This window comes from Crassostrea angulata, chromosome 3, assembly GCF_025612915.1.
Source record: "Crassostrea angulata isolate pt1a10 chromosome 3, ASM2561291v2, whole genome shotgun sequence".
Classification (NCBI taxonomy): Eukaryota; Metazoa; Mollusca; class Bivalvia; order Ostreida; family Ostreidae; genus Magallana; species Magallana angulata.
In genome coordinates this window covers 32,163,560-32,178,213 of record NC_069113.1, presented here as the reverse complement: position 1 = coordinate 32,178,213, position 14,654 = coordinate 32,163,560, and the positions used below count along the sequence as shown (strand labels likewise).

Genomic DNA, 14,654 nt, shown 5'->3' with positions numbered 1-14,654 from the left:
AATAATAAAAAGAAACCGAAGAAAAACAAGAGGGTCTTCCGTTGGAAACGGAAGACCCTAATAATAGAAAGAAACCGAAGAATAACAAGAGGGTCTTCCGTTGAAAACGGAAGACCCTAAAAAAAACAATAGAATAACAAGAGGGTCTTCCGTTGAAAACGGAAGACCCTAATAAAATAATAATAAAAAGAAACCGAAGAAAAACAAGAGGGTCTTCCGTTGGAAACGGAAGACCCTAAAAAGTGGATGATCAGGTGTCATACATGTAATGGATATGCAAATGCATGTTTATGATTTGGGTTTTTTTTGTATCAAAAGGAAAATACATTACGTAAGGAAACAGATCTTTGTCACAAACTATTTCAGTTTTTGAAGGGGCATATTTGTCATTAGTTCCAATGACATCACAGCTTTAATATATTGTGGGTCACTTTCTGATAATTTGAATCAGTAGCTGAACTTGCACAACACAGTCCGACAAAATATTTTGAACATAAATTGCGTGGACCCTGAAGTCCACGCAGAAAATATATAAGCGAGGTTAAACCGGATGCTATGGGGAAAATTCAGCCTACGCATGAACTAGCCTGGTTCCTGTGCGTAATGGGTAGCTCAGGGAACCAGGTTGGCACACGGTTATCTGAATCGGGATCGGGATTTCCGTGCCATACGCACACATAAGTTCAAAAGCGCTGTAATTGTAATGTTGTTGGTAAACAGTACAGAAACAAATATTCCTTTTAAAGAAATGATTGGTATGTGATATGAATATCAGTATTATGAAATAAGTTAATGTTATGCCAAAACTACAACATGCATCAAATAGGATAATTTGCAATGTTTTGTTGTTTTCCGAATACACATGTAACTTAACTTTACATTATAGTAGGCGAGGCTAGAGAACTTCCCGCTGAAATTTTTTTAAGCATTTAGGTATGTTTGAATAATTATGTCACTGTATAAAAGTTTAAATCTCAAGAAAAATGCATCAAAATATGAAATTTTTAATTTACACAAAGCTGTCACTGCATAGTTAACAAAGTAGAGCGAATCGTAATGTGTGCGCAAATAGTAGAATTCACCAAATGCCTGATACTATACATGCAAACTTCATTCATAGATAGATCATAATTATTTCAGAAGTATGAATCCTTTAAATTCTGAGATAAAAAGTCAGGGTTATACATACATGTATACGTAATACAACGTACAAATTTAGTGGTTAAAAGCAAAGGGCTAGAGTCGGTGGAATCTCTGATATTCTTAAGACTTTCATGTTTTCGTTGGAAACACATGCAAATGGTCCACGTATTGTAGTCCTTTTTTAAAGGACAGCAACTTGTTCGATATACCCTAAACTAAAGAGGGTTAAAAATACATGAATTTGGTCTACATTTGATAGGTTTTGTGAAAAATCTGAAATTTCATCTGTATTGTTTGTACATTATTATTGTTACATTGCATAACGAAACTTCACAAGTCCGAAAACACAAAACGTGATGCGAATCAAACAACTCCGATCCAGAATGACTGTATCTCACTGAAAGCCTCATTCAAGCTAGACATATATAGTTATCCTGTGAAGGGTATCAATCCAAATGAAAATTATCGTTATTATTTATTTTTTGCATTAAGTATCAAGGTGACTATATGTTGTGCTATAAACGACATTCAGTATACAACAGTTATGAATTCTGCAAGTTCATCACTTAGCATATCATTCTGGCTAATGTTTCGCTTGCTATTACTATCTTGCACAAGTTTGGCGGTTTATTATATCTTGATTTCAACTGTTGTCAATACATTTGCATGGTATCATATTTCACAAACATTAATAAGCATTTCACCAGAACAGTAAGTTAAATTAAAGCACTACATGTACAAAATATTCACAATGATCTTCATTGTTTAAAGAAAAATGAAAATGATCAATTTGATATTTAAAATTAGATTCAGGAACATGAATCTCAATTATAATGTAGATGTGTTTTATGCAACTTGAATTGAATGTAACATAAAATAAATGCAATATCAATTAAATTGCGAATAGAATTGTTTAATCTGTTTAATTTTCAACTCCGTTCACAAGAACTGTGATACAGGCTAAAGCAATATAAGCAATTATCTCACCTGGTCAATCTCCCGTTTTGCACACTTTTCCTCGATACCTTATTTTCAAATGTGTGCATAACGGAAACAAACCCCGGTAAGTGAAGTAAAGCTATTTTTTACTTTTATTGAGTAATAACATTGGCGAACAAATACATATCAATTTCGTTATTTATTGGGTATAGTTCCTTAATTTACCGGTGATATGAAATGCCTATAGGTTTTCCTTGTTTTTTTTAATCACGTTTTAATACAATCACACAAAGAATATAACCAATGCAAAGCTCGGAATTTCGAGAACAGAGCAAACAATGTTTATATTAAAACATTGTGTAATAACAATTCATACCTCAACACTATATAAAAATAATAAAGATACATAGATCTGATATTTATACAGCACGAAGTAAATTAAAATTTGCCACTTTGCCTTTAAATAGTTGTTCTACAGGGCAAATTTTTTTAATATCTTTTCAAAAATCATTTTATTAGTCTTTCATGATTAATTTGACGAGGCTTGGTCTAATTTGTTCTGCCCTAGATTTTTTCATAATTTTTTTTTACATAAATTTCAACTAAAATGATTATCATTTTAAGATTAAAAAATCAGACATTTACCACATCGTTTGTTAGGGGTCATCTCGAAGTTGATAAATTTTTAACATAGGACCCTATGGGATTTCGCTTTTTTTTAAAACTTCTTCCCTAGGGATTTTTTTTTCTGTTCTGCATATGAACGTTATTGCTTAAAGGCATAAAGTGGTCAAATAAAAAAACCCGCTTTACCTCGTGGTTTTTGTATGCTTTATTTCCCAGATTTGTCAGATAATGGCTATTTTTTATTTGACAAAGGCGGTGATGGTGAACGTTATTATAATAGTATTATTGTAAAGCATTAAGACATATTTAAGTAATAAACTATTCTTTCACCAGTGCGTGCACGGGTTGACATTGCGTATTATGTCGGGCATTTACGAAAAAGATACATCAAATTTGCACACCATGTTGACATTCAGAACTCTCGGAATTTTTCATATTAAGGTGGAATAACACATCATCACAAAATGGCTGACCGCTGATAGAAACGACATTTCGTTTTATTAAAAGGATTTTATGGACTAAAACATGTAACTTACTCTATAGCCGAGTGGATAAAGTATAGGACTTGTGATCCGTACATCCCGAGTTAGAATCCCGCAGGGGCTTTTGTTGTTACATACTGGAATAATTATATCGCTTATTTGACATTTGTACAGTTTATTTTTCATTATATCTTTCATCATCAAAAAACTTCTTGTTAATATGAATGACCTTTTTCAGTTGTGTTATTCCACCTTAAACGCACGGCGTTAGAGGTATCTCCCGTATTTTCTTTCATGAACAGAATATATAGCAAATTTTTAATGAAAATTTACATGTATTTGTATTATCGTTAATCCATGAAATGTGATATTGTGAAAACAAAATAAAGAGCATCCTGTGATTTAGCGTGAATGCACATGCGTAAGATTATAAAATCCAAAAAATTCAGACGTTTTCCGGATTTTTTAAAGGAATTTTCGTTGATTGTTAATTAGCGAAGCCTGATTAAGGAAAAATAAAAACAAATTGGTAATCAATGATGTTAAAAATATATAAATCAAAAGACAGTTTCCTTCCGATTTCTCGGTAATAAAGCCCCAAAAATTACCAGATCTTGACCTTAATTCAAAAACCTCTGTTAAGGATTACGTTTACTCAGGGGCAAAAAAAAATCCACTAATAGGAACGAAAAACTACTTATTGTTCATTGTAGCCCCACTATTGAGGTGCTATTTTTCACTTTCAAATAACTAGATCAATGACCTACTTTTTCTGTTAGTGACCTCTAAATGTTTTTTGAAAAAAATTGTCAAAATTTGTCAAAATTGTCCACCATTGTCAAGGTTTTCTTTATTTTTAATCATTAAAAATAATAAAACAATTTGTTGGTTGGGAAATGATAAAATACGAATAGCTTTACTAATTTTATATTTGAATGAATCGTGTTAAGCTCATATTTTAAATTTAATTTAGTCCGAATTTCCTCTATTAATTTCCAAAATTGTACCCATTTTTGATCGAGTTTTACAAAAAAATGACTAATAGGAGCTCCAAACCATTGATTGCTTAAAACAGCTTTTATTGTCTGTATTATGTTGTTATTAACATTATATGAGATCAATGATCAAAATTAAGAGATATTTTATCTTGAATAGATTTTATTTATTTTAAAGATTTTTCTAATCGCGTGCCAGCCAGTAAACAACCATAAATTATGTAAAATGATATATGAAAAAACACATAAAAACTTAACTTTTGCAATTACACTGCAACAGAAAGTTTTTAAGAGAAAATAAGAAAATGAAAAAAATAGTCCGAATTTCCTCTGTTTTAATTTAATCTACCTTTGTCGGAGCATATCCTCAAATAAAAAAACATGGATGTCAATATCAATATTTGTTAATAACGTTGTTATTTCTGGTTTTTAAAAAAAACTTTGGACTTCAGATATTGAACGTTGTTAAAATATTTTTTTAAATCTCAAACCCTGAGTAAACGTAATCCTTAAGTTTACTTACTTTCCATGTCATCAACGTAACCACATTTTGACGTAGATGTACTCTTTACAGATAAACTTTTTTTTACAATTTTCTTTTACATCTTTCCTGTTTTTATGAGTGTATAGAACATTGATGAACTTTAACTGTCTATATATTATGTCATATATTATCTTCTGTTTCTTTAAATAGTGGAACTATCTCAGGGTTTGTCGAATGTGGGCGTTGATGACTGATACAAGGGTCACTAAGTTATCAGCTAAACTGTATAGTCTATAAGACTGCACAGGACTAAACACGTTAAAATAAAAACAGTTTAACATATTTTTTATCTAATCAAATATAGGCAACATGCATATCCAGTAAAAAATTACAATAACGTATAAAGACATTCAAATCTTGTTTTTAATTTGATTTGAAAATAAAAATGGGTCAATTCATATATGATCCTCATTATAAAAATATGGTTTATACGCACATGAAAAATGGACATGTCTTTCTGCTCTTTTCTCTCATGTACGCGATGATGAGTGCATACAAAGTGAGCGATCAAATTTGCTACAATATGATAACACATCCTCACATGGAGGCAGAACCCTGTAAATTAAATCCATTTGAAGTCGACTTCCACTTGCAAAATGTTCATTAAAAGTCAATTAGGACAGATTGCGTTATATGTAAATGGATCCATAAATTGGCAAGAAAGTATGATTGCCATGAATTATATATAATTTTATTATACCTTTACAATATCTGAAGTGGTATGGCCAAAACAAAACAAAGCTATTAATGACGATTAAAATATCAAAACTAAATGCATTCCTTATATACGTTACTGAAGAGTAAGGAAGATCATTGAATATAACGCGATTATTAAATCAGGAAGTAAATCATTTAAGTTTTTGGTTGCATATAATTGCCTTTTGGATTTGAATGTTTTAGGGGGGAAATTGGAGATGCATTTCTTGTTTTATTTTCGTATCAATTTGAAAGTTAGAGTGCACAAGCTATTAGCTTCGATACTTGTATAATATTTGCAATGAAATTATGGCTATTGACTGTCCATTTTTTCAAACGTTAACAATCGTGATATATTAAACTTTAAAATTTGATGCCTCATCTAAATTAATTCCTTCTTACAACTTACAGAGCTTATGAATGCTGAAAGTCAATAAATTCTGCAACTTTGATGTAAAACCACACTTTAAAAGATCGGGCAAGGAATTACACTGTTAACACAAAGTCCTGTCAATAACTTAACAAATGTCAATCCTATACCCCTTTTTTACAGACATTATAATTTTTATTAAATGATGAAATAAAATGAAATGTAGTAGATCGAATTAATTTATTTCAAAAATAATCACAGAGTGAGTTTTAATGATTGGTCTTAAGTTTGTGTTTTAATCTTAACATTTTGGTGTAAACTTTTATATATGGTTTAATATTATGAAAGATACTTTGTTAGATGCCTTTGTCCCATTGTATAAATCTTATAACCCAAATACACTTACTTAGCTAGCATCCTGAATCATGGGTTTCTTGACTATATTGTGAAAAAGGTCAAAGTAATTTACCATTTTCAGCTCAATATAATTTGGTATAAAAACCCAAACAATAAATGATCACTACCTTTCAATACATGCACATACAACATAGTGTTTTTGGTTGGGTATACTCCATCCTCTTTATTCAAGTGAGTTGTGTGTTTATTTAGTCATGATATTAAATCAATAAGGAAACCCATCTTTCACTTTCATTGAGCAATAAAATGGCGAAAAATGTCATATCCTGTTTGCTTAAATTGCATAGAGATATCTTATTTGCCAGTGAAATGTAATGTTTACACTTTCTTTTGTTTAGCTCACCTACAGCATCACTGGATGAAAGGAATTCAAGTTTGTTAAAACGAAGGACCAACATTCTTTCAAGGGGAAATCATTAAAGTTATTGAAAATTTGTTGGTTATTTTCAAAAATATTCTAATCAAAACAAATTTGGACTAAAAAGCTAAACTTGTGTAGAAGCCTTCTACGGCAGCGTAGATTCAAGTTTGTTCAAATCATGATCCCCTGTGGGAATGGTGGGGCCACAATGGGAACTCAAATATTTACAAAGAAATATCTGTAGAAAAAACTGTAGAAATATTCCTATCAAACAAAGATAGGCCAGAAAAGCTGAAATTTGCGTGGAAGCATTTTCATGTAAGCTAAATTTCAAAGGATCAGATTGCAATTAAGGCCGTATTTTAGGCTCTATTTCGGTCACCATTGTTATGTTTATTCTTCGCTCAATTTTACTTCAAGTCATTTTGTATAGAGTGTAGTCAATTTTCAATAGAAACTTGTGTCATAATGGTTTTAAAATGCGTTGCATTAAAAACGATATTGTTTTCTCTGCAAATATCTGGAATTTGGACTTGTTTGCCCTTGATAGAAGATAAAACTCATACAATGTAAATATGCATGAAGGGTGACAATAATATTGTGATTAGTGGTCTAAATTAGAATAGCGATACTATAATTGAACTCTCTCTCTCTCTCTCTCTCTCTCTCTCTCTCTCTCTCTCTCTCTCCTAAATGTTGCCTTATTTTAAAGAGTTCAAAACAAAACAATACATATATGTATATATAATATATATATATATATATATATATATATATATATATATATATATATATATATATATATATATATATATATATATATATATATATATATACACACACACACACACAGTACCGATCAGACCCAACCTAACAGAAAGTAAACCCCAACTAAAACCTTGGTTTACTTTCTGGGTTTACTCTGGGTTTACTAGAGTGGACCCAGAGTAAACCCCAAGTAAACCCAGAGTGGACACAGAGAGTAAACCCCGATCAGAAGTATACCCTTAAAGCAGATGCTACATGTGCATTCGGAATATACAAGGGGCAGAAATTACAGGCAGTAGGATGATAAGATAAAATACAAGTCTTCTTCACACTTCAGTGCGTATATTTGACTCCAAAAGCAATTCTTGAGTAAACCCAAAGTAAACCCCGAGTGGACCCAAATTTTCAAAAAGTAAACCCACAGTAAACCCAGAAAGTAAACCCAATATTTAGTTGGGGTTTACTCTGGTGTTAGGTATATATATATATATATATATATATATATATATATATATATATATATATATATATATATATATATATATATATATATATATATAGCCATTTATGACCTTAAACCAGTGACTGGTATCAACAATTTACGTGTTCGAAAATTATTAACAAGTAGATTAGTTAGTGCTTATATATAATGCACAGAACCAATTATCCTATAATGTTGTGGCCCGCGATCGAGTCTCATAGATAAACACTATCGCCAAGCAGAATGCGTGCTACCTTACATGTCACGTGACGGACGTCTAGTATCACGAAGTTACCTGAAGCTAGAAATCACGTGGTGAATTGTAATATTCAACAGGTCAAACAATACCGTTAACAACAGAGAACGCGGGCATAAGATGAAACCATTTTTTTCTTCTGTTTAACCATGGGCGCAAGTTTATCTATTGATCTTCTTTTAAAATAAGCTTATAGATAAACATATATATACAACTACCATTAAATGATATATACAGTTGTATAGACATTTTGTAGAGTTGTAGCTAAGACATTTACAATTCCTACAATTAAAATTGTGTTCAAATTTTGATCCCCGGTTTAGGGTGGGGCCATATTGGGGAGATGTTCTAATTTTAGAAAGAATTTTTTTTATAATTATTAACAAAAACTCAAATGTTATAATGTATAGTTTTACTTGTATGAAAGAATTTTGTCATAATGTCGATTCTTTAAAATTGTTAAGACTCTGGCCCCTAGACAATTTGGGGCTCAATGTTTGATGTAGGTTCACATTCCTTATATAAACAGTTTTTTAACATCGTCTTGAGATCAGCAATATGTGATATGACTATAAAATCATCTATTTACAAACGGGGCCAATTGATCAACATAACATTATCCAGGTAAAGAGGAATTCCTTTTTACACCGTATCTATTATATTACTTTGTCCAGATATTTTGTATATGACTCTATAAAACTGATTTTATTATATCTATTGTTGCTCGGGTGAGCGAGGTTGCCCATAAGCCTCTTGTTTGTCACGTTTTGAAGGGGCTTTGTCACTAAAATGGTCAAAATTTATTTTTCCGTTTCTAATGTTTACAATCCTTCAGTAAGGCATTTCTTAAAATCAACCAAAGTTTAAATGTCATTAGTTGAGTTATAAGCTAGATACAGAGCTTACAATTCTTTGTTATATAAACAAAGCTCACGTCATGTTTTTGTTAACACTTTGAATGTTGAAAAGGTAATACCAGGTTTAGACCTAAAAAATGTGACACACTGTAGAAATTGTTTATAAATCCATTTTATATCAAAATGAATAAGCAGAGAAAATATCAGCTGGAAAAGTAATTTTTACCGCTGTATTGAACCAATGTAAACGAAAACATGGCATGAGCCTTGTTAACAAAGAATTGTGAGCTCTTTATTTTGCTTATGACTAAACAATTGACACTGAAAGTTTGGTTGATCATAATGTTAAAAATTGCAGAAGCATTGTACGAATAAAAATAGAAAATTGAAATTTGATCAAAATCGTTACCATTATGTCATTGTATAATAACAATTCATAATTCTGTACTAAATAAAACAACCAAAGATGCATCTGATATGACACAGAGTGTCTTGCTATACAATGATGACTTGCTACATTCATATCAGCATTAATAACTCGTTATAAGTTAACAACATACCGGTACATGTACATGTACGTACTACAAGTAAAGTGTTTATTATATTTTCCTCGCGTATTAATGTGATAAATATGGCATATTTCATAGGTGTTCTGCCTGCTAAATGCGGTTATTCTTTCTCTTAGATCTCTCTAATTTATCTTATTTGAACTATTAAGTTATAACGAGTTACATGCAGTTATCTTGTTAACATAACCGAGCATGATAACAATATAAAAAATCGTTTAAACAAGGTATTCACTATTCAAGAGAAGAAGATAGCATATGATCTTGTTTCCATCAGTTGGAATACAATGTGATATTAAACTCCTATTTTGTCAGGTTCTTTTAGTTTAATGAAACCAATTAAGGTCATACACTGTTACGCCATTCAATATATATGAAACAGTTTTGTTCACAACTTTCATTTAATTTTATTTTTATTAAAACTTACAAGGACACTGATGGGGTGATGGGGGCAATTAGTAAGTAAAACGAATGTGAAACAAATACGTTATAGATAAATAAGGGGCTTATTTTCCCAAAATGTCAACATACAAGTATTTAAAAAGGGGTGATTACCTTGATAAAATTAGATAATTATATCTAATAAATAAAAATAATATTACTCAATCGTTTTTAATGAGATTACTATCTCGATAAAATAAATACTTGCATTAACGTTACAATATGATGCATGTAATTTGTTTTAGTAATTCGCCATAACGAGTTACAGTATCATTTTATCTTTTAAACATTATACCATTCATCTTTCGCTTTCATCTTTGAGTAATAAGATAGTAAAACAATTGAATTATTGAGTTTTTATATTGCAGAGAGATCCATTTTTGCCATTGATTACAAAAATTACAGAAAATTAAATAAATCTCTTCTTTTTTTTTTGCATTCAGTACTAACAATTTCTCTTTAATTTTTTTTTGAATGTTAGATACAAGTGCTTAGATACAAGTGCTTAGATACAAGTGCTATAAGACGAATGTCTTCTGCAATAAAGAAATTGAAATTCAAATAAAATATAACCAATGCATAAGAAAGAATTTTGATAGCAGAGCTAGAATTCTTTATCAAAACATGGTATAATAATTATATTTTAGCACTAGAAACTACAAATGATGCATCTGATGTAATACGAAATGTCTTGCTATACAGAAATGACTAGCTATATGTAAAAGGAGATTATATACTCTATTTAAACATGTACATACTTACTACCAATAAAGTGTTTATCATATTTTTTATAACCAACTCTTTTGGCGTAGTAATAAGAAAACCTTTAATATCGAATTTGTGTATTAAAATTTAAGTTTACTTACTTTTTCCGTTATTAACGTGACCACTTTTTACTAGAATACTCTCTCATTTACATCTTTTTTTCTGCGTTTTTATAAGTGTACAGAACATTGATGGACTTTAATCGTTTACATATTATGTCATAAGTTATCTATCAAAAATAAAGTACAAGGTTGAACATTATATGTTTCAAGTATTCAAATGTAAACACCATTATCAGAAAATGGGTACATGTAAAAACAAATTTAAAATTCATTTTACAAATTATACATCGCATATCGATGATTAGTGGAACTATCCCAGTGTTTGTGGAATGTGACCGTTGATGGCTGATACAGGGGTCACTAAGTTATCAGGCAAACTGTTTGGGGGAAGAGACTGCCCTGGATCTAAACAACTTTAAATCAAAACAGTTTAATATATTTTTAATTTAATCAATTACAGGCATGTGCATATCCATGAATTCAAATGAATTATTATAACTGAACATTAGTTAACGTATAGGGACATTCAAATTATTATTTTTCGTTTGATTTCAAAATAAATTGTGTCCAATTCATATACGATTATCATTATAGAAAATGGTTTATACGTACATTTTGCATGGATGAACTCAGAGACGATAATATGGAACACCATAGCTGCCTTAAGGTCAATTTCATATTATATGAATTGGTATTTCATTTATATGCAATAGTAATATCATTATATGCAGTGCTAACATCATTATATGCAGTGCTAACATCATTATATACTGTTATTTCACCATTATATTCAGGGGTAAAATCTTAATATGAAGTGGTAACATCATTACGTTATGTCGTAAGATCATTATATGCAGTGGTTTATTCATTATATGCTATGAATAAATCTTTATATGATATGATAAACTCATTTCATACAGAGCTAAACTCAAAATGAACTATTGTTCAATCGTTATGTTATATGGTACACTCTTCATGTGCAGTTGCAAAATCCTTTTATGCAGTGCAACTTCTTGACATTAGGTGATAAGTTCATTATATGCAGTACAAACATCATGTTATGGTGTATAAAAACCATTGTGTATGGTTGTAAAACCTTTATGTATTGTGGTGAAAGCTTTACATGCAACTGTAAATCCTTTATATGATGTGACAATTTTATAATGTGCCGTTGTTGAGTCATTATATAATGAGGTCAGTTCTTTACATGATGTGATCATTTCATTATATGGATTGGTAACTTCTTTATATGCAGTCGTAACTCTTTATGATGAGGTTGTAAACTGGTTCTCGCTGAAAAGTTTTAATGGGGAGGAGGTCCAGTTTTATTTTAAAAGATATGCCGCGTTCATTGTGACGATGCACATTTCCTGGTCAACTTGTCGTTTGTTTTGAAGAGAAAGAGAGAGAGACTAAGAGAGTTTATCTGTCCTTTAACATCGATATCATAATATCAATTATTGAACCCATTGTGTGTGAAAAATCAAATATATTATTAGAGAGTATAATTTTAATTTAAGCGTAAAAGAAATTACAAAAAATGAAGCAATCAAATTCGAAAGACCTTTGTTTCAATGTACTACGTAGAGGCTACTCCTCGCTGATCAATGCCTCAAACACAAAAGGAAAAGACAGATTTTCATTCATAGACATAAATAAAAGTTCGTTTTCATTTTTTTTTTAAATTAATTTGATTTTTAAAAAATAATAAAGAAATTGGTTGGTCTTAACCTCTTTTAATGGTTGTTTCATCCACTGTATAACATTTAAGCTCACCGGGCATGTATTTTAGTATTTTAAATCCTACAAAGAAGGTGTTGCAGTTCCTGTGCTATTTTCCATAAAGCTGTTGCAGATATCTTCATATCATTTTTATAAAACCATTTTATACGCGGATCCAGAAATTGTTTCGGGGGAGGGGGGGGGGGTAGTGGTGCGATGAATACTGAAGTTTGCCGAAGGAGTGGGGAAGGTGGGTTCGAGGCAAATTTTTGTTAATTTCATGGAAATTTAAGAAATTTGAATTTTTCTGGGGCCGGGTCCTCCCCGCGACCCACCCCCACCCCTGTTCAAGACCCCAATGCATTAAACAAATTGTAGAATGGTTACACTGAAAACTGTGACTGGTTTTATTGCATATCTGATTTTTGTTTCAAAGAGGCATATTTTCAAAAATTAAACTTCGAAAAAAAAACCTCCGAAGTTAAAAAACGGTGTTTTAAATCTTCGCAAATTTCATTATGTCTAGTATAGCCGATTGGTTACGCAGGATGGCCGAATAATCACTGAGACTAACTGCTTGGTATTTTTAACCCCCGTTTCGAAGGAGTGGGTGTATACTGTTCTACCCTTGTGTGTCTGTCTGTCCGTCCGTAACAAAAATTTCTGTCGCATTTATCTCAGCAACTATTTATCGCAGATGCTTGAAATTTTTACACAGTGTTTGTTAAGGCATGCCATATCGTGGGATATATTTTTGTACCAATCGGACGTCAACTTCCTGTTCAATGACGACTTTGCTTATTTTTTAACCAAAATTTTCAAACAAATTTCGTCAAAGATTTCTCAGCAACTATTTATCGCAGATGCTTAAAATTTTTACACAGTATTTGTATAGGCATGCCATATCGTGGGATATATTTTTGTACCAATCAGACGTCAACTTCCTGTTAAATGACGACTTTGTTTATTTTTAGCAAACAAAAATTTTCAAACAAATTTTTGTAAAAGAATTCTCAGCAACTGTTTATCGCAGATGCTTGAAATTTTTACATAGTATTTGTATAGGCATGCCATATCGTGGGATATATTTTTGTACCAATCGGACGTCAAGTTTTTGTTTAATGAGTACTTTGTTTATTTTTAGCCAAAATTTTCAAACAAATTTCTGTCAAAGATTTTTCAGCAACTATTTATCGCCGATGGTTCAAACACACTATCTGTTTAGGCATGCCCTATTGTGGGATATATTTCTGTAACAATCGGATGCCAGCTTTCTATTAAATGTCGACTTTGCTTATTTTGCATATTCACACCAGAGCGGGGGTATCAATAGTGAGCATTGGCTCACAGATATCTTGTTTAAATTAAATTAATTTTTGATCGCACGAAAAGGTAATACCCCTATTCCGATGGTTTTGAAAATAATTAATGTCCGGATAAATAAGTTTCAAAACGCTTGTCATTCTATTATTTTACATGTGTGCTGATTTTCTTCAACGTTTCCGACTTTGTTCACATTATAAATATGAATTGTAATCATTTGCTGCTGAACGAGGAGCTTTAAAACAAAGTAAATCATTTTAATCGATAAATTTAATGTATCTTTTTGTAAAATATGTCGTTTTCAAAATATATGTACATCTTGTTCGACATCGTTAAAAGCAAGCCTTGCAATAATTTATGAATCAGCAAAATACGGATAAGTTTGTTCCAAGCGCCACGGTTTATATGGATGCTATTAAAATTATTTTAAATAAAAATCAAGAACAAAGTAACTCAAATTAAACGTTTTTGAATAGACAGAATTAGATTAATTAATTAAGCTCCGAAGAATTACATGTATATTTAAAACAAGATAGCAAGTATAAATCAAATTGTTGTATGTTAATATCAAGATACATAGTGGTGATCTACCTAACTGTATGCGCGGATCTAGAAGCAGAGGGGGGGGGGGGGGGGGTATTAAATTTCTACACAAAGTACAATCATTTTTTGAAATTTCATTTACTTTTAAAATAAAACGCGTACTCTACTAAAAATTCATTCGATTAATCACACATCATTGTATCAAGAACAGAGAAACAAACTCCCTCTCTCTCTCTCTCTCTCTCTCTCTCTCTCTCTCTCTCTCGAGAGAGAGAGAGAGAGAGAGAGAGAGAGAG

At 31.0% G+C, this 14,654-nt stretch overlaps 1 protein-coding gene across 2 annotated transcripts in view; it reads right to left on the bottom strand.

Annotated features, from left to right (window-relative positions):
- LOC128178814 (uncharacterized) overlaps positions 1-14,654 on the bottom strand; it is a 44,901-nt gene that overhangs the window by 13,219 nt on the left and 17,028 nt on the right. The window contains exon 8 of one of the 2 annotated variants that reach the window (XM_052846177.1): positions 10,810-11,175. Coding sequence is in view for 1 of the 2 variants with exons in the window: in XM_052846176.1 (XP_052702136.1) it covers positions 4,710-4,721 (12 nt within the window). In the remaining variant the exon portion in view is untranslated. Of the gene's footprint in view, positions 1-4,709; positions 4,799-10,809; positions 11,176-14,654 lie in introns of those variants that run through there. The other variant, XM_052846176.1, reaches the window with a different exon arrangement.